General features: G+C 36.3%; 1 protein-coding gene across 7 annotated transcripts in view; it reads left to right on the top strand.

Moving 5' to 3' along the window:
- LAMA2 (laminin subunit alpha 2) overlaps positions 1–20,796 on the top strand; it is a 374,696-nt gene that overhangs the window by 100,844 nt on the left and 253,056 nt on the right. For all 7 annotated transcript variants that reach the window (XM_069787394.1, XM_069787391.1, XM_069787388.1 and 4 more), the window contains exon 4: positions 16,635–16,877. In XM_069787394.1, coding sequence (XP_069643495.1) covers positions 16,635–16,877 — 243 coding nt within the window. The remainder of the gene's footprint in view (positions 1–16,634; positions 16,878–20,796) is intronic.

Genomic DNA, 20,796 nt, shown 5'->3' with positions numbered 1-20,796 from the left:
ACTGTGTGTTGTGTGGGTTTGGGGTATTTTTTTGTCCTTTTTTTAAAAATGAGACAAGGCTCAAGTATGAGCCTGTTTCTTTCCCATGTTCTCTGGCATATTGTTCAAAGAAAACTTGGCAGTCCTTTTGCAGTACTAAAGCTGATACCTTCTTTTAAGCCTATTCAGTTGTATTGGCTGGAATAGGAGCAGTGCTGAGGTTTCCGTGGATGTCAGAGAGGTGGGATAAGACCCTGTGTCACTAATGCTGTCTGGCACACTCTTTATGATTTGAGTAACTCATGTAGTTAGGAATGCATGCTGTTTACTCACCACCTTACATGAAGAGAACAGTTTTGTTCTTCAAAATGCAGTAAGAAGTCTGTTGCCATTTGCACGGCTTTTAGAGTGCTCAGTAAGAAATACAAGTTGTTTGGATTTTGAGGAGTATTAGGAGTTTGTGTTTGCTTATTCAGTAGACACAGCATTGTAAGCTTTATTAAAGCAGTTGGTAAAACATGAAATTTCTCTTCCAGATAGTGTCATGTGTAGTAGTCACTATGAATGATGAAGGTCACCAGATAATCTTTGAGAGGTCACTTAAAAGAAATACCATTCTTTAACTTTGGCTTATAGGAGATTCAGTAATTGCTATATTTGCGTTGATAAATTCTTGCTTTAACTGTAAAAATGCTCAACTTCTTTTTGTGAGATAGAAATAACAAGTGACAAATCTACAAGTAATGGACTGAAAATTGCAGGAATGCATTAGTTTGTATGTTATTACTGGCAATTATGATAGTACATGGAAAGCTTTTAGCAATCCTAATTTCATGAAAAAATCAGGAAAATAATTACAATTTCTTCATTTATATAATGCTTGGCCTTTTTGGGCAGCTACATTTTTTATTTTACTTTAGAGTGCAGTGTAGCCATATAAAAATGGGGTGCACTAGTTAGCAATAACTAATAAACTGAAGAAGTAAAATTTATTTAACTTTAGAAGGATCCAAAATATTATCAGTCAGGTTGGGAAAAATCCAGTATTTTTTTTCTTTTCTCCCAACAGTTGAGGTTTACCATAATGCTTATAAAGAGCTTTTATCTATAATGCAGGCTAGGTTTCTAATTCATTAAAGTATGTTTGAAATTTGTACCCCACCTATTATACAAATATGAGTTGAAAACAGGAATTATTTTGTTCTGAGCGTCTTTGCTAATTTGCTCTTAACTCATTACTTCTCTAGACTTTTTAGCCATTTTGACAATCACCATCTTTTCTAATTCATAAGAATATTATGGAACACCATTTGTAGCTGTACATGTGAACTTATTTTTTATAGTTCTTTTCATCCAGTAAGTGCATAGAAGGTCAAAATATGAATGTAGATTTATTTAGGAGTTGCTCACATGAATTTAAATGGAGGTTAAAATGAGAGGTTGAGCTACCCTACCTGGTTACTGAAAGTGAAACTGCAGATCCGAGTTTGGCAGGGTAGGTTCATTGGTGTGCTAGGTTGTTGCATCTTTGAAGCACTCGCAAATTACTAAGAGAAGCTGTCTGCAGTTCCGCATCTCTTACTCCTGCTGGTTGTGTAGGGTCTGTGGTTTTTGCCTTAAGAGTGATGGGCAGTTCAAGTGCAACAAAAGTAATTCAAGTCCAGTGAGTGCAATGTTTAGCAGGACAGAAAATAAGCCTTCTCTTCAAGAAGTACAGAGAAGGGAGTTGGCAAAACAGAAATGCTTAGAAATGTTCCAGGCAGAACATATTCCCTGTACTCATGCTATCCCAAATCCTCAATTGGTTTAATTTCACAGTGATGTGGAAGACTAGTAGGGTATCTTTAAAGAAAATTGGCAAATACACACGAAAACCAGTTGGCAGTTTGAGGTGAGGTGGTCAGCCCATCTGTTTCCGATTTCTGCACACATCAGGACACTTTTATTAACAAATTCCCTGCTGTTGTGCGGAACAAGGACATACCCTTGATATTGCTAAGATACTTGTGCCAGGAGCATATTTATGTGGGTTTGGATTTTTTTACTATACACTTCATATTTTTGTTTAAATGGTGCTGGAATATTTTACATGACTTGTAGATGTGTGGAACTCGCATGGACCCAGAGTTAAAGTTCTAGAAGAAAATTCTGGACTTAATAAGTATATCTTAATTGACTGAGACTGTGGAGGATCAGTTCAGTGTCCAGGTAATCCTTTCCAGGCATATATTTCTGAAGAAAAAGAAAGTAGTTGACACTCCTCAGAGCCTTGTAAGATCTCATAAGGTGCACAAGCAAGACTAACTGATTAAGCTATGTAGCTGATTTCTCTATAAAGCAATTGCAGTTCATCAGTTTTAAGTTTCTTAAGCTCTGATGGTGTCCAACTCTTTCACATTGTCTTTTCATCCTCTCCTCTGCCCTCCTTCTGTAGGAAGGGAGGAAGGAGTCTAAAAAATCGTGTTCTGACTCCATGTAGGAATCACTGCAGTCCCACTTCTCCTGAAGTGTATTTCAGTACTTTTTAGAAGGTAAGTTTTTGGACTCATGGACTTTACTATTTGAGTGGCACATATTCTACTTTAGGAAGTGGCATTTCTGAAACTATATATAGAACTGAATAACTGGAAGTAGGAGAAGAATGCTTGACTTGCTCAGAAACATTTTGAAAAGCATTTACGAAAAGCAGACAGCAATATTCTGCTAATGGTAAATTCATTATTTTGTAATTTTGTGTTGTCCAAATATAATTTTAATGGAGGATTTTGATCTGGTTTTGAATGATTCCTTTGTTATTTGATTCACTTTAATACCCATGAGCAGAAATACACACACAAGTGTGCGTGTTCACAGTCACAAACATATATCACGTATCCTCAATAGGGATAGTGCTAGGAAGAGGAAGAGAATTGCAAAACTGAGTGATTGCTTTTGCTTTCTCTATACAAGACTGTACAACTAAGTGGCTCTGTGGCAAAAGACAGACACGAGAGAACTAAGAAACTGTGACAAGATGAATGGGAGAGATTCAGGCTGGGACAGGAAAATAGCAAGATAGGACTCAGACTCATCTTATAAAAGCTCAGCGTGGTAGTCTGTGGGAAGAGCTTAAAAGGGAGGGGAAAAAATCCTCGTATCAATGAAGGAAAACAAAATCTGTGCACAGTTGCCACCAAATTGAAAAAAAGATCATTAGGAAGGAAGAGTCCCATGGAAAGTACATCTTCACTCTTTGCTATTATAGGTAAGACAGCTACAGCCATCAGAAATAGCATATAATAAATTTCTGTGTAATATTTCACAGCTGAGTCATGGATACCACATGCACAATATGGACTGTGATTGATTATTTCATTACTGTGCTTTATAATTCATGATTTTTTTTAATTATTATTTTTAAAGCTTGAATTTTGGGTTGCACAATGTGTTTATATATCTGCTGCTGTACTGAGGACTACTATACATAATGTGAAATGTGACCTATAATTTGAAGACTTGGGTAAACTTTGAAAACAACTGACTAAAAAATCTGGATATTGATACTTCAATTTTGCCTGCATTAGCAAAGAGCGTGTCACAGAGAGAGAGGGGGGACAGACTTGCAAGAGGACTTGTGTTTATTTGGTGCTGAGGACCCAGTTCACTTGTCAGGAAATTTACTTCAGACTAGCTCTATTCTGGACCATGGGCTGAATGTCCATTAACAGCTAAAATGAATCACATATGTCTAAACATGTTCTCCTGGCTTAGTTCTTATCTGAAGGGAATCCAGTCTGTGAACTCCATGATCTATTCGTGATGTGAACCAAAGCAAGCTAAATTGGGACATTTGGGAGATTCATGTCAAAAGCATGCTCCTTACCTGAGCTAAAAAGCTGATGTGGATGTCAGGCAAAAACACCAGGAGGCCTGTGTGGATGAACAAGAGGCTTCTGGACAAACTCAAACACAAAAAGGAAGCCTACAGATGGTGGAAGCAAGGACAGGTGGGCTGGGAGGAGTACAGAGAAATTGTCTGAGCAGCCAGGGATCAGCTTAGGAGAGCTAAAGTTAAATTTGGTTTTCATGTTATATTTTCTCTGCTCTGGAATATCAAATACATTTTCCAGTGGAAAAAAAAAAATACAACTAGCTTTCTATTGAATAACTTCTGATATCAAATTGTCAGAATAGCTAAAGGAATAAAGAGAAGGTTAATGACACTGTTTAGTCTTGGGATACAAGAACTAGATTAGTAAATTTAAGTGCCAGTTGGTCCTCATATGTTAAATTTGTGTATATGTGAAAACATTTAGCTTAGGTATTCAGTTAATATTTTCTTTTTCTCCTTTACTAACAATTATGTGCTTCAAATGTCTAAGAGACTTTCAAAACAGTTTCTGTAAAGCTAAAGCGTAAAGCTTCTCTTCATCCCCAAACCAAAAAGTAATTTAACAGAAATGAAAATTAATCCAAACTGAGACTTTTCACCAACAAATGCCAGTCTGTTTTGTCCATCTTCAAAAATGTTTGTCTAAAGAGAGAAATGTGAACAGAAGCAAAGTCTGTTTAGACTGAAATGCTGCAGTTCCATGATTGTTGTTCCCCCCCGTCACATGCCCTCCCCAGACTGGCTGAAGGGAGACATTCCTGTCTCCCTTGTTCTAGCACTAGCACTTGTGCTGCCATGCAGCGAACCAGATCAGTACCTTGATACTGAAAACTATGTGTCTTGTTTTGGGGGCTTAGGTTTCTGCTGGATCAATTTTCTAATTTGGCTTGCTGTGTGAGGTTTTAATGCCAGCATGGGGGAGGTGGCAGGAACATGTTTCTGGAGGTGGTGGGGAAAGCAGTTCCCCCCTCTCCAGAGCCCCCGGCACTCTGTGTTGGCTTTAACTGATTGTGAAACTTTGAAATATAAAATACTGATCTATGATTGTAAAACTTTAAAGTATAATATACTAATTATGAGCATGCCTGCAACATAGAGCTGTCATCCTGGATATTTGTTTTTAGTGTTTCTTGCACATGAATCATTCTGTTTTGAAGTAATGTAAACATCTCAGAATTCAAAGCATTAAATGCCTCTCTTTCTCAAAAAAAAAAAAATAAAATCCTAAGTCCAGTTCACTGGCTCAGTGATGCCTAAGTGGTAACGAACTGTTAAAAAAGATGCAACTAAAACCATGAAAATGAGACTGTGGAATTAATATAAATAAAGAATGAGATCTGTTCTCTTTTATTAAAGGCCCAAGCCAATTTTTACACATGTAACTGGATGTTAGTTATAATACTGTTTTTTTTTTTTTTTAATTTCTTTTTTTTGTTCTCTTCATAGACTTGAATCTGAACATTTTCATAATTCCTTTCATTTCTTTAGTTTCACAATTTGCTGGTAATGCAATAATCAGATATCTATAGAATGAAACAAAGCGTACTTTGTCCTTCTGGTATTCTTTTTAACCAAAGCAATACTATTGGATTTGAAGTTAGTTTATAAAGAAATGATTTAAAAACAGCAGAAAGAAAAACCAGAAAACAAACAACACATAAACATACCAGTGAGGATTTATAGCAAACATACCTAGAAAACATAATTATTAATAATAGTGAAAACAAACAAACAGAACTGTAGTAAATATTTTGACATCACAGTGAACATTTTTAAGAACCACTTTGTTTATATAGTATTGGCAAGTATACTGAATATTATGTAGCTTTCCACCTGGCTTTCTCCTTGCTGGTAGGAGTGACTATACGCGCACTGGTAACATGTCATCCAGGGCTCAGTTCTTGTCTTAGAATAAAGTTTTCCACATTGATGTCACTCAGACAAAAGCCTAAAGACAAATGAATGACCTTTTTCCTTAGCTAAGGGTTGAGAGTGCACATCTATGCCAGGCATAACTCCCGTAGAGCTTGCTGCATTAAGCTTTTAGATGTTCTAACAAACAAGTGTTAGTGAAGTTACTCAAGCTGACTTTCCCACAGCATTAAAAAAGAAAGTTTTTCATGAGTGGTGCAATAGTACATGGAGGGAGCACTCTTCAATGCATTCTGAAATGCTAAGAGGCCATTATTGTCCTGAAAGGTCAGTTATAATACCTACCATATAAAGTGCTGCTAGCTAGGTTGAGTAGTTGTATTAATAATAAATGTCCACAGGATTATTTTGCCCAATTTTTTTTATGCTCCCCACTAAATCAAACCATAACTTTATTGCTTTGTAGTTAGTCAGAAAGATTTCTAAGTAAGCAAATCCTTTCAGCTTTAGTTCATAATACACACTGACAGAGATTAAAATAAGATTTGAGAATTTATAGTTTTTCTTTCTGAGGTTATTTGCCTTACATTTTCCATGGATGACTACAATAAATACACATAGCACTTTTCCTTTTCAAATTTTGGCTTTAACCAAAAGAACTATTCACCTTTCCATCCATCAGGCAAATAGTTTCAATATATAGGTCCTAAATACTCTATTATAACCTTTGAATCCAAAGTGACACATACATTCTGACAAGAATATGAGGTTTTCTACTGATTTTGTACTACTGGTAATTCTGGTTCTAAAGAAAGTCACAGAGCCTGGGAGAATGGTGGCATGACAAATAATGGGACCATAGGATTCTCAGTCTTGAACAGATTTTGCTCCCCTTGCTGAGGAAATATGTTGTCATTGAGTAGTTTATGATGAATAAAAAGCTAAATTGAAAAAATGAGTTTTGCAGCTGACAGTGATGGTCATAAAATAGTGCTTGTGTTGTGCTAGCTGTTTATCACAAAATTATTATTGAAATGTAGGATCTATGCTACAAGATGGGCAACAAGATTCTGTAGTACACATGATGAAAACTGTTGTAACAGAAGGACAGCTGAATTTGTGTTAAGAGGTAGGTTATTAATTGACTAATTTGTGTTTTGTAAGGTTTTGTGTGTAAGTTAAGATTTATGGGAGTAGGAGCAACTCCTAATAGCAAGACAGTACCTTGTCATACGAATGTCATGTAGTGCTTCCCAGCATTATGCCATTATTTATACAATGATTTGATGAAATATGCTTAAGGTTGTTTTTAATTGCCTTTTGTTTAAGCTAGCAGGATGTAAAAGTGTTCAAATGGCAGTATTTGGCACAGGGTTAAATGCTGCTACTCTTATTAATGTGCGCATTAGGTCAGAGCTTGGTCAAGAGCATTGAATTTGACTTGCCAAGGGTTTTTCCTCATCTGTACAATGGTCTTGATTTGTTGGTGGATCTAAAACCACTCTAGGAAAAAGTACTAATGGGAATAAAGTAAATGTTTAAATAGGCCTTGGGGCTGCATAAAATCATCCCTTGTTCTGAACAATGGAGAATGAATATATATGTATACACTCCTTTCAGCAAATGTATTGATGACAAATTATTCTCTCTCTCTCTCTGTGCTCCATGAAGTCCATGAGCAGCTGGTCACGTGCTCTGTGGAAGCACTTAGAGACTCATTTATCAATGATGCAGTTTAGACAGCCAGTAAAAACAGTCATTAATGTAGCTCTTTTTGTTTGATTGGGACTAATGTGGACTAAGTGACTGAATAAGCTTTGAGAAGGGAGTGTATTGGATCTCTCCAGCTACAAAACATGGAAAAACAGACTTGGTCTGTTCTTAAACAGAACATACAACTTCCTGGTGAAGATAAACCTTTCCTTTGTTTGTGAGTCCTAGTGTGTTATGTCTTCTAATTATTCATAAGTAAATTCTGATTATAAAAGGGGGCTGTGAGATGGAAATATATAAAATTATTCATCTCATAATTCACTTTTTATATTCCATATATCCCCTGCTATGCCATACAGCAACATATCCACATCTAAAGCAGTTCTCACAATAATTTAAAAAGTATTAAGAACTAAAAGCAAAAGTGAAAACCGAACATGCATACACTTTTTTGACCTGGAAATCAGATTTAGAATCTCATTTCTTTCCCATTTTCTTCTTTCCTTGTGTATGTTTTTGAAATTTCCAAAGTTTAGTGACATGAGACATCTTAGAAGCACTGCCAGAATATATTTTTAAGCCTTTTTAACCACTGTCATGTTTAGCTAAAGAAATGAACCATGGTGTATATGAAGAGAAAGTGAAGAAAAGAAAGAAGCAAACAAGAGGCTAAAAATATTTTGGATTAAAGTCTCTAATTTTTTTATTTGAAGGCTCAAATTACTACTTTATTCATGTTTTCATTGTTTAAGTTGTTCATATTGCACAGTATTTCCAGACTGAGATGGAGAGAATATTGTGTCATGTTCAGGGAATGGGTATAAATTAGTACATGCCTATTTCATATTCAGATCAATGATCTTAACCTCAAAGAGTTTACAATCAAAATCAAATAAAAATCCCAGTTCCTCAAGATGATGTCTCTTATCATACATTATATATGGTGAATAACATGTCCTTTTCTAAAGAGCTGAAAGTAAAAGCTTGTGAAGGTTTCAGCAGGGAAATGTTAAAGGTTTAAATGTTGATAGTGCAGAAGATGCTCTATGCTAACAGTACAACAGTTTCAGATGTTTGTTTGTATCCCTCTCTACAAGGTGGGTGACAGATAGATGATGCTTTGCTAAATAACAAGTATTTATGTATATACTTTTTAGCACTCTGCAGAAAAGTCAGAAACCATAACATTGAAAGAGATCTTTAATTTCACATAGATAAAATTAGCAAGAACTTGCTCTCTGTTGTACAAAAAGGAAATCTGAATAACTCTGACGAGATACATTGCAAGGTCCTGAGGGAATTGGTTGATGTAGTTGCTAAGCTACTCTCCATCATATTTGAAAAGCTATGGCAGTCAGGTGAAGTCCCCAGTGACTTGAGAAAAGGGAATATAATACCTATTTTTAAAAAGGGTAATAAAGAGGACCCTGGGAAGTACCAAGCAGTCAGCCTCTAGTGCAAGATGCCCCTGCTTAAGGCAGGAAGGTTTGACTAGGCCTTCAAAGGTCCCTTCCAACCCAAACCATTCTATGATTCTATAAGAAAAGTAAGCGTTCTCTAGGAAAAGCAGATTTTTATGTGCTATTCCCGTGTCTGACCAAATAGTTTTATCTATGTTAAAATTAATATTCTCGTTATGGAATTAAAATGTAAAGACTTGGTATGAGGCTGTAACAGGTGAGGAGATTGCGAATAGTTTTTAAATGTTTAGGTTTCAAGGTGTGTGCATTGTAGAACTTTTAAATGGAGCCTAAAAAAATGGCTGTGATAGTTCTTGGTTCCTCAAGCTAGAGGAACAGACTGATCACTCTGAAATGCAGCTGATGAGAGGATACTGCATGAAAACCTCACTGAAGGAAATGAGAACACTTTACCCTGGGTACTTTCAACTACTGGACCCAGGCTGAGCATCAGTTCTTGGATCAAGCAAAAAAAAAAATTAATTTTTATTGGTGTTTTAGCACCAAAACAGAAGAACCACCTTTTCTGGTCTTCTCTTCTATTGTCTAGGTTTGGAGAAGAAAGATTTGAATATTGTCATTTCCATCAATTTTCCTTTCCTCACCATCTTCTCTCTCCATGGAAAGAAGGGATTAGCCTTAGGAAACAAAGAGAAAAGAAATTGCTTTCTGCTATTATTTGAAAGCACTGGGAGAAGAAATTACTAACTTCAGCCCTTAAATGTGGCCAATGATGAGCAGCAAAAATGGTCAACAGAAAGCAGCTATTCTTTTGAGGCCTTCACAAACAACTGAACAGTAGGTAATGGAGAAAACCAACAGAGAAAATTACAAAGAACAAAGTTGATATTACCAGAAACTTTACAGGTACTGACTCCCTCCATTTGCTTAATGTATCTTAGATATTCAACAGCTGGACAACTTGAGAGCTTTGCAGTTTGACATTTTATAAAGAAGTGCACTGTTTTAATAGACTTTGCTTTTAATTTCTTTTTTAAATGACACAAGTTATAATCATCTTTTACTTATAACATGAGCAAAAGTTGAGAGGTATTAATAAAGGATCTATTTTTCTCAAGGAGAAGAAAATGTTCTTAAAGGAACCTGAGCCTCTGTAGCTGTTACATACAGGGGAGGGAGAAAGCTGAGCTTGTTATAAGTTGAAGTATATTTAAATTGGTTTGTTTTTTTTTTTTTAAATGCACATTCTGCAGGTATTAACTGAATGGGACTGAGCGTTGCACATGAATCAATTTTTTGTCTAATTAGAAAAGATGGAAGATTTCTAACTGAAACTTAGCTTGATTTGAAGACACCCATCTTAGAGCTTTTGAAGGTTTGCTATGGTAAAATCTTTCTCAGTTTTTCCCACAAAGTGCTGTGGACATCTTATTTTGCATGACTTTCGTAGCTACAATTTTTCTGAGGCAGATGATGCCCTGCTAGCTAGTACTCAGAATTGTTTGCAACACTATGGAAAAAAAAAACCTGTGTTGGAATCAAGTGTGTGCATCTTTCAGCCCAAATTGCCCATCTGGTAACAGTATTTCAGTTGGAAGCAGCTCACATGAACAGGAGAGGCATTGTCATTAGAAGGCAAACTGCAGCATGGTGGGGAGCTGTTCAGCTCTCTAAACTGGTATTAGCTGAATCCTGCTAAGCATGTTTTTTTTTTTCTTTTTTTTTTTTTTCCCATGCCAACATTTTCAATTACAGAATTTCTAACTGTGAACAGAATATTTGAAACCATGGCCACTGTCTCTCAGGACAGCAATAGAAAAAGATACGTGCTAGATGGTGGTTTGAGGAATCTGGAGAGCCACTCACTCCATTTCTACATTAGGGTTTTTCTCTGAGTTGGGTGTGAGACTAAAATGAGAAGGTTAGTTGTTCTTAAATTAGCAATTATTTGAAAATTCTTGCATCAAAACTGTCTACTCTCTTTCATACATAATAGACACAAACAATAATCCGTAACAGCATATGTGAATTGAAATGTGACTGACCACATAGAATCATAAGGAATTAATATCAGCCTCTGAGGACATGAGGAGCTGTTTCTCAAACTCACAAAACCTCTGCTTCAGCTCATTAGCAGAAGTAGTTGGATTTGGTCTGTTTCATGTCTTAAGCCTGTAGGAGAGCCTTGTCCAAAATGAAAAATAGTGCAAATGTAATATTTAATTTGAGATGCATGATGTCCTGCATATATAACAGTCGTTTTTATCCATGAGTGTAAAGACAGAAGTTAATGATCAAGGAACACTGTTTTGCATTGAGAATTTGTTTAGATCTGGGATTCTTGATTGTTGGTCATCCTAGGTACTAGAAGTTACTGAATCCAGTAGCCTGGTAGGTGCAAGGCTGCTGTGGCTCTCGTCTTCATGCAGCAAGTCCGTAGCAAGGCAGAGGTCCTATTTCGGAGACAGTGAAAGACACACTCACATGGGTTCACAGAGCAACATAAATAGACCACAGTGCCCTATCAGTGCCCACATGAACACAAACACAGCACAAGCTGCCTCACCCTGTTCTTCCTCTCCAGCTGATTAGGATTAAATTCTGCTAAGGGCACATGTGTTTGTGTACATCTGTGGATGCATACACAACATGCAACGCTGCATTAGCTGGCCTTAGATAACCTGTCCACTAGCTGGCCCCAGATCTCACTGGTGTCCCCGGTTGCTGGCGCCCAAACATAAGAGCCTTGGAGATTTGCAGCCCTACTCTAATTGCTGGTACTCAGGCCTGTTCTACTTGCTGGCTAGTCGAGTTTGAAGTTAACTCTTGTTCACACATACCCACTCAGAAGAGGGAGCACACCTAAACGGAAGATACTTAGAATGAGAAAATAGGACAGACTTCAGTGATAGAGGTCAGGACAAGCATGATGACCAGCTAGCTATTTACAAGTCAACTGGTTCCTTTTATCTCCGTTTTCCTCTATCTTACACTTGTTGCTCCCTGATCCACCTTGAACCCTCCCTTTCCCTGCCTTTATTCCCTCCCCTAAATGTTCCATAGTAAACCTCATCCATTTGCACAGTCCCCTTAACACATCCCATAATGAATTTTATACCATCAAAAATGTTCTTTCCCCTGCTTCTCTTAATGAGTTGTACCCCCCCTGTAGGCAATAACCCCTGTTAGCCTGCAGGGCGTTCTGAGGTAGCTTTCTCAGCTGACTCATCCAGATGGATTTCGCACTGGGACAAGGGGTATCTGCATTGCTTTGCTGTCCTGTCCCTAACAGCACTTTTAAATGACTGGTTAAATAAATCTATGGGATGTTTAAGGCCAGAAGTTTTAACAGTATTTATGCCAGCCTGTAAGGAAACAAACCCTTGCCCAAAATGTGCACTCTTCTCAATAAAAGAATACAATGTTTACTTGACTACTGAACTGGAATAATAATCAACAACATAATATAATTATGGTAAATAAATAGACACACAGTTTACACCAGATTGCTGATGGAAGCCTCCATTAGAGCTATTACATTCTTCTGTTGAGAAAATGAAATGGAAATACTTCTATAGAATTGTGTGGTACTGTATTTTTTCTCTGATGATATTCTGACTTACATGAACGGTTTCTAACTGAAGGATTTATTTTTTAAATAGAAGTGCAGGTGGGAGTCAGGCACAATGAGATTTCCTGCTTCACTAGCTAACCCTATGCAGATTAACGATTCACTTCAGCTCTATCTGAATAATATTAGTGTAGCAAATTATCCTGTGTAGTAGGATGCACTTTTCTATGTCTTATGAGGCATTCATAAGAAGATACAGTGCTATAACTTATGGAACCGTTCCTCACGGTATGTGCTTTGCAGATCTCACCGCTGAGACAATTACCAGTGAAAATGAGACCCAAGACTCATTTTGTTTCTCATCTTGAGGATTATGTTGTCTATAATTTGGGAAAGGCTTAAAGGACTATTTAGACTATTTCCCTCCCACTCCCATAATTACACCTTGGTCACATGAGCCGAGCAAGTAGAAAAAAACACCAGCTGCACTTTGGCAGCTGTGTTAATGGTCTGTTACATGCTACTAGGCAGCTTGGTCTTGCTCCGTTGCCACATTTATATCAGCAAACTTTGGTCTCCAGGTTACTTTCTATCAGACTTGTACAAAACCAGACGTGCTCTAAGATTCTACAATTATTACATCAATTGACATGTGTCAGCCTATTGATGCTATTTGAAAAGTCAACCAGGCATGCTCCATCAATCACCCTGTAGGAACAGAAGCTCAGTGTTAAAATTTACTGGGAAACTTGGCTCCAGAAGGCTGAGCAGGTTCCCTTTTTTTGATTGTGGAAACAAATACAGCAAAACTCAGTGATACATTAGACTTCATTAGTATTAGTATTCTTACGCCACGAAGCTCTAGCTGGTTGTATTATAGTAACCAGAACGCCATTTGCTAAGCAACTCCACAATAAAAGAAGGGTTACTCTTGTACCTGGAGAAGGACAGATTTCTAATTGGTTTGAAAGTCAGTGTTGCTTCCATGACATTGACTTGCTTTGAGAATCATCATACAAGTGCCATTAATTTTAGTCCATTTTGTCTGCACTTGTTGTTATTGTCAACTTGTTTAGAAAGTGCATCAAAGCGTGGAATACACTATGTTCGTTGTCTGTGTCATAGCACTGTGATGAGCTGGTGGTGAGTAGTGTAGCTTTCTAAGCTGGGACAACCGTCTTCTTGATTCATGCTAAAGCTCTACAAGTCTAGTTGTTCCCCAAAGAAAAGGTGTTTCTAAGAAGCATGGTTTAGCATACCATACTCTCTTCAGCCTAGCCTTAGTGAGAAAGATCAGGGATAATATTAACCAGAGCACGTTTTTGATGTATGTGCTCACTCATCTTCCCTTGACTGCCATTAGCATTAACAGCCTATCAACATTTAAAAATTCTGGTCTTTAGTTCCAGCTTTATTTCTCTGCCCAGGAAATAATTTTGTTTTATACAAAACAGTATTTCAGTTCCGCTCCTGAATAGAGATGTGAAGGAGAAAAGACAAATGTTTCACATGTCAGTGGGTTGCAGATAGCTTGGTGCTGTTGCAGAAGCCACTACAGGAACTCTCAGAGGCTGGGACAGCAGTAATAGACTGGATCAGGCCAAAACCTGTAATTGAGTAATAGTTAAAAACAACCCTTCATGTGTACTTTTTTATTTATGTTAACAAACTTTTTTCATTGTCAAGTTTAGATTAAGAGAAATAATGTTCACCCCACTATGACCTGCAATATGCTGTTTCCTCTCCACTGCCTTTTTTTATAAAATTTTGTTGCAGTTTCATCTACAAAGTATGCTAAAAATAATCAAAGCCAAAGGTATGTAATAAATTGCAGTCAAACTGTACGCTATCCCAGAAGGTAAGAAACGAGACTTCAAACAAATCTTCAGCAGAATGTGCAGGAAATGTTATTGAAATAGGGCTTTAATTTGAAAAGTAACTGTAGATTTCACTCTCCCACACAGCCTAGTGTTTCAAAGCAAGCAGACAAAAAAAAGACTTCCTGTTGATTACAGTCTTGGCCCCACAAAGCCAATGCATCCAAGATGTTTGCAGAGCTAAATGTTTTTTTGGCTAAAGGCAGTATTCAACATTGAATCTTCTGTGACGTTTTGCAAATTTTAGGACTTCCACAGAGGAAACTATATATGCACACCTAAGATTATGAATTTATTGTCAGCTATGTCCTAAACCACAGATCTTCCATGGTAGAAGCCCTAGCAATGTGTTTAACCTTAGTTGTTATCCATTCAACATATAAAGAATAGTCTTATGAGAACTTGGGGTAAAACACTTATTTAAAAACTTTTTAAAAGGTATTTAGAAGTACTCTAGAATGAAACCTCTATTCTGAATGGCTGGAGCTGAAAGAGTTTATGTAGTTTGACTAGATCATGCTGGTGTAAAAACAATTTACAGTGTATGTTGGATTCTTTACTCATGCAAAGGACAATGTACAAAATAACTCTTGATAAACTAGTTCCTTAAAATATAGCTGTTGCTTATTACCTCCCTTAGGAAATAGTAAATAATTAAACACTCCAGCTATTTTCTTTCTTTTCAAAGAGCTTAACTTGGGGGGGAACAGTTTGGAGAGGTATGTTAATATTGCCGTTTTCTCTGTTTATTGTAAACAGTATTGGTGACACTGATCCAGTATAGTTACAGTTATAGTTACTCATGGCCACAATGGAATGTATCTATTAGGGAGTTTAAGAGAGGAAAGGGCATTTGTGAAACAGGGGCAAGTGGTTGTATGATACCCTTTGGAACAATGGAATGAAACACAGGTTTCTCCTTGTCTCTGGAGATTTTCTTTTATGCTGTTGAAGAAAAATGTTGATAACTTGAGATAATCCTCCACGAATGCACAGTTATACATATGTTTTTCAGGTCAAAATAAATACAGCCTCACCCGCTTATCTGAAAAACTTTGGTTGTTAGTGATTTGACTTCCTGACTGAAGCTATTCTAGATCTTACCATGTTCTCAGCATCTACACAGAAGGTGGGAATGATAACTGGAGATAAACATTTGCTTTGTCTCCATCATCAAATGTACTGTAGTATTTGCAGTACTCTGCTACTTAACATAATTTCTATTTTATAATCATACTAGTGGTTATTAAAGAAACTAATTTGAGACCTCTTACTTTTTCTTTCATCAATTACTGTAGGATCTGCTTTCACCAACGTTACTGATTGTCTAAGTATTCACAACAGATTTTATGTGGACTAAGTCTGAATCATACAGCTACTTTACAATGGCTATCTGATATAGAAAACATTAAGTATTAAATCAACACTCTTCTCTCCATGATACCCTCTGGCACCCTCGTGTTCAGACCCACAGCACTGCATCTTAAAAATATTAACTTGCTATGTGTTCTGCTTTTCTAATGGAAATAGCTGTTTCTTTTCCTTAGCTTCAGTTCTACCTCTGTAGCATCTAGATGTTACTAGGTTAAAAAAACCAAACCAAACCCAAACTGCGTCACTAAGGTATGTCATTCTGCAGTTGCAAATGTATTGTTTGTGGCTTGCATTCCAGCAAGCCTGCAAACAGAAATAAAAGTTTATAAATCAATTGAATAGGCAGTTGAAATGGACCATAATGAGCATTGATTACATGCTTACATTCTGTTTATAGTGATATTTGACGTGTCTCTGTCCTATAAAGCTTATTTACGGCCGCAGTGCTGAGTCATGTGATTGAAACAAGAGTGTTTTATAGAATGATTTCAAAATGATTACCTTTCAGTAGCTTAAACCTGTGTTTTTTCTTAACAGCGATAAAAGTGTAACAGAGTTTGGCAAGTCTTAAACATTGCAGAAAGTGTATGTCTATAAATGTATATCTACACATACAGAAACAAACCCACTCCTGCAAATTGAAAATACTTGAAAACAAACTTTGCAAACATTTGGCTGAAACTGCAGCTTAGCAATGTGGAATTTGGAGTGCTTTTCAATTCTGTTTTCAAAGTCTCTATTGGCCTAATGCAACTAATCTCTTTTCAGAAATGTTAATGGAGAATTTATTTCTGTAGTTAGAGTTTCAATGGAATCTGAGGCCATATTGCATTTTTAGGGGAAACAAAATCAAACATTATCATATTTACTGTTCTTAGTTTGGTAGCTATTAAGAAATCAGAATAAATTTATAATTAGGTATTTGCAGATATTTTAACATTTCATCTGTTTTTCAGATTTTCCAGATCGCGTATGTTATTGTGAAAGCAGCTAATTCACCTCGACCTGGGAATTGGATATTAGAGCGTTCGCTGGATGGTGTAGACTATCAACCATGGCAGTATTATGCTATCACAGACAGCGAGTGCCTGACACGCTACAACATTCATCCCCGTCCTGGAACTCCATCCTATATAAAAGATGATGAAGTCATATGCACTTCTTATTATTCCAAAATCCATCCTCTGGAGAATGGAGAGGTAAGATCAGATGTTGTTCCATGCACCATAACCTGGCAGCAAAAAATACCCTTTGCTTAACTGGCAAATATCTGCCTTGAGTAGGCAGAGTGTTTTGGTATGCTTGAAAAATGGGGAGGTAGTCTATTTGCAATTTTAAAAAACTCATCTTACATGGTCCTATATAAATGCATACAAGGTACACTCTAATAATCATATTCTACAAAGTAAACCAAGAGGTAGAAGAATTATTAGGTAGAAGTAGGGACTAGTACTTTCAGACGACTTTAGGTGCTTGAAATATGTTCCCGTGTCACTTGTGAACAAAGGTGAGAATACTGGGAAAAATGATAGACCTAGTGAAGTTGTTAAAAGACTTTTCAAGTTGCATTTTCAGTCCCTGTGTATAAGCTGGGATGCTAAATGGTAATGATTTTACTCAGGGTTTAATTTATTGCATTTAAGAGCTTGTAACTGACCCTTTGCCCCTGCATATACCTATTCATTCTCCTTCTGTCAGAGGCCTCTGCTATTTCATCGTGAGTCCAGGCACATGAATCATGGACCAGTCATTTGTTTTAACTGAGGGCGTAGAAAAGATGTGATGGAGATGAGAATGAGGATCTGTGGTTGAAAGAACAAGGGAAACGTAACAACTGTAGCTGAAAATACAGTATTTTCAGCCACTTAAGAGAGGGAAAGCCATGTGTACCAAATTCCAATAATTGTATATTTTTTTCAATTTTTTTTCCAACAATTGCTTTGCACACAACTTGGTAATTCAAGGAAATAATGTGACTTGAATGTGCGTGACATCTGAAGTATTTATTTATTTACAGATTCTTTGATGTCTAATGATGTTCTGTGAAATTTTAGCTTCAGTATTCATCCTTCTGTTAATTTTTTCTGTTCCACTTTTTGAATGGCTTATCTCCATAGAAAGAGGTACAAACTTATTCTCTTTTGTTCTTCTACGTGCAAAGCAACATTCACATACAAAATTGTTAATACAATTATTTTTGAGTACTGGATATAGATATGTGTAGTCTGTTTATGTTCACAGGAAATATCCAATGCCAGCTGCAAAAATAGAAAAGAATATCTTTTAATGAAAATACCCTGCTGATACACTTTAAAAAGATGCAAGCTTGCAGTCTCAAATGAGTTACCAGATATGAAATCAGTTGCACATCTAGGAAAAATCATCGCAAATACTTTGTGTTTGTAGTTGTATCATTTGAATGCGTATTTTTCTTGTAAAATCTAGTGGGAGCAGGTAAAGTGATATTAAAAGAAATAGTGCATACCTATGTGCTGTGTTTTCAAAATGTTTCCAACTGGGTGCTTTTTGAGGGGCGAATGGAACATGAGTTAGCAGTTTATCACTAGCAAAGAAATTTTATACAGTTTCTTTGGGAGAACATGCCTGCACTGAAAATATAATGCCAAGTAATTATTCTAATAATTAATTTAATTTACATTGTTCAATTTCTTTGATTATCTAATTCTCTTGCAGACAGATATTGATTCCAGCAGTCTGCTGTCCTCTTGGTTAAATCAGTGTCTCCTTGTGCTCTTCATTGGCTGAGTTAAACAGCAAAAGGCTTTTATTTAGCATGCCAGTATATATCCACGACCGAAACATTGGGTTAAGGCCTGCTGAATTGAGTGGAACTTAATTCCAATCTTACGTGTGCAATTAATAATTTGTAACTTGGCCTGATGTGCTGTAATTGGTGTTCTGTCCTGAGCCTAGTAAATGGCCAGCATCTGATAAACCATTTCTTTAAACGGGAAGAAGACTTTGAAGGGATGAATGCATCTGTTCCATTCCACTTGGAAAAGGGGAATTATTAGATACAGGCATACTATACAAAAGGCATATGAGTTAAGCCACCCTAAGTTAATGTTACCTCACACAGGTAGTTATTAATCTGAGATATGGCCCTGAGAGAGAACATCTTGAAATGAAAAGCCTAAAGCTTAACTTTTATAGTGACTGGAAGACTATCATTCCACATAAATTAATCAGCTTACATTTTTAACAACATTCTTTCCATAAATTAAACACTAGTTTCATCTGTCTGAGTAGCTATAGACTGCATTATGAAATATTTAGCATTAACACAGAGTTAACACAGGTTGATTCTTTTTCATAGTTCATCAAACATGTAACATGAAAAATAATACAATTCATACCAATATCAGATTTACTTGCAATTTTGTTGTAGGTGGTATTTGCCTGGCTCCTGGTCTTTCATGGAACTATATCTGCATGTCATTTATTTTTGTTCCAGGGCAGGACTTCTGTTGTATGTATCAGATATTACAGACATTTTGTAAGACTGACAGAGTTAGGAAATGTACATTAAGTACCTTTGCTTTGCTTCAAAATCCATGAGGTATTTAGACACACCATTCTGGTGTACACTCAGGAAACCTGATGAAGTGAGGAAGGAGCATAGGTTGGCAAGCCAGTTCCAAAGCCAAATCTACATCTACAGTAGCATCTTAAGTTAAAACTTGTCACCTTAGAAAAAGCAAAATATGTTCTTTTCATGTATACTGTCAACAAACATTTTAGTTAGTGACTTGATTGAATAGAGTAGTTCCAGAAATGTTAATGCTAAGCAAAATATTTGGGGCATTTAATAGTGTCACTATCTGCATGAGTAATATTCTCTTGGCCAATCACAGAATTAAAACCAACAACAACTAGAACAACAGCAACAAAAAGACAACAAATAAACAAATACCCCATGTGATTTATCTTCAGGTCAATGTAACTAGCACAAATTTAAGTTCACTCAGTCAAATGTGAATAAACTGTAGACCGAGAATTATTTGCATAAAATAATTTTACTGAGTATTTTCATGAATTAATGGAAACTGCATAAAGACAGCTTCTGAATGAACAAAACTGATAAATTCTCAAATAAGGAAATTTCTCTAAAAGTGTAGACTTGAATGCAGAAAGATTGTTAGCACTCCAGTTTCTGTACTGTCTAAGATCAGTGATACCTGAAAAAATCATAGGGAGACCAGAGTGTCTCTATATCACACTGGCAAAGGTAGACTTTTAGTATTTATGTTTCTGATATGCCATCAAAAAATGTAAATACTAAAGTTTCCCAGAACAGTGTTTCAAAATTCAAAAGCAAGTTCCACTGTCTCAGTGTACGCAAGCCAGAGAAAGAACTGAAAGAGATCAGTTATATTAATGAGTTACTCATTAACTTTTACTTAATTGATGTTTTTTGCTTACATGGTAATTTTTTTTGGCACTATCTGAGAAAGAGTTGTTTACGTAAGGGTTAATAACTGGCGGGATCAGGCTGCTATTTTCGGGTAAAGAAGAATGTCCATTTTGTTACATTTTCATCTTTACTTAAACACCATATCAGAATGGTATTTCTTTTTTTCTTTATTTCCTCAGATGATCATTAGGTTGAGAACTAAAAATTAGTGGGTTACCATAGTGATTTTTGCTTCCTTTCCCTGACACAGGAGCCTCTGTACCTTTTTTATCGAAATCGTTCTTCTACTAGACTACAATGTGTGTCACAGCTTCTTTACCTTGATGACTAGGTGGATGTAAGGCTCTGAAGATAAACTTTCAATGTCATAATTTTTTTTTTTTTGAGATGTACGAAGATTTCTTTTAGTAAATGCTTGTTTGAACTAGCACGTATAGTATTTGTACTTTGATACATGGGAATCTTCCCTCTTGCTTGCAATTGTTTCAAAGCTGGACCCTCTGAAGACTTCAGGTGCATCAGTTGATCACTATAACATGTTAGGAAAATGTATATCTTTTCACAGAAAATTACATGTTTTACCTGACCTGTAGTTTGATAGGAAATAAAATAGGAGGTTACACTTAGAAAAAACATTCTTCAAACATACATAGGTTTAGAGTATTTTGTATAGGCTAGAAAAA

Source organism: Haliaeetus albicilla, chromosome 7 (assembly GCF_947461875.1).
Source record: "Haliaeetus albicilla chromosome 7, bHalAlb1.1, whole genome shotgun sequence".
NCBI lineage: Eukaryota > Metazoa > Chordata > Aves > Accipitriformes > Accipitridae > Haliaeetus > Haliaeetus albicilla.
Note: the sequence above shows the minus strand (reverse complement) of the source record. Positions and strands in the feature narration are given on the sequence as shown.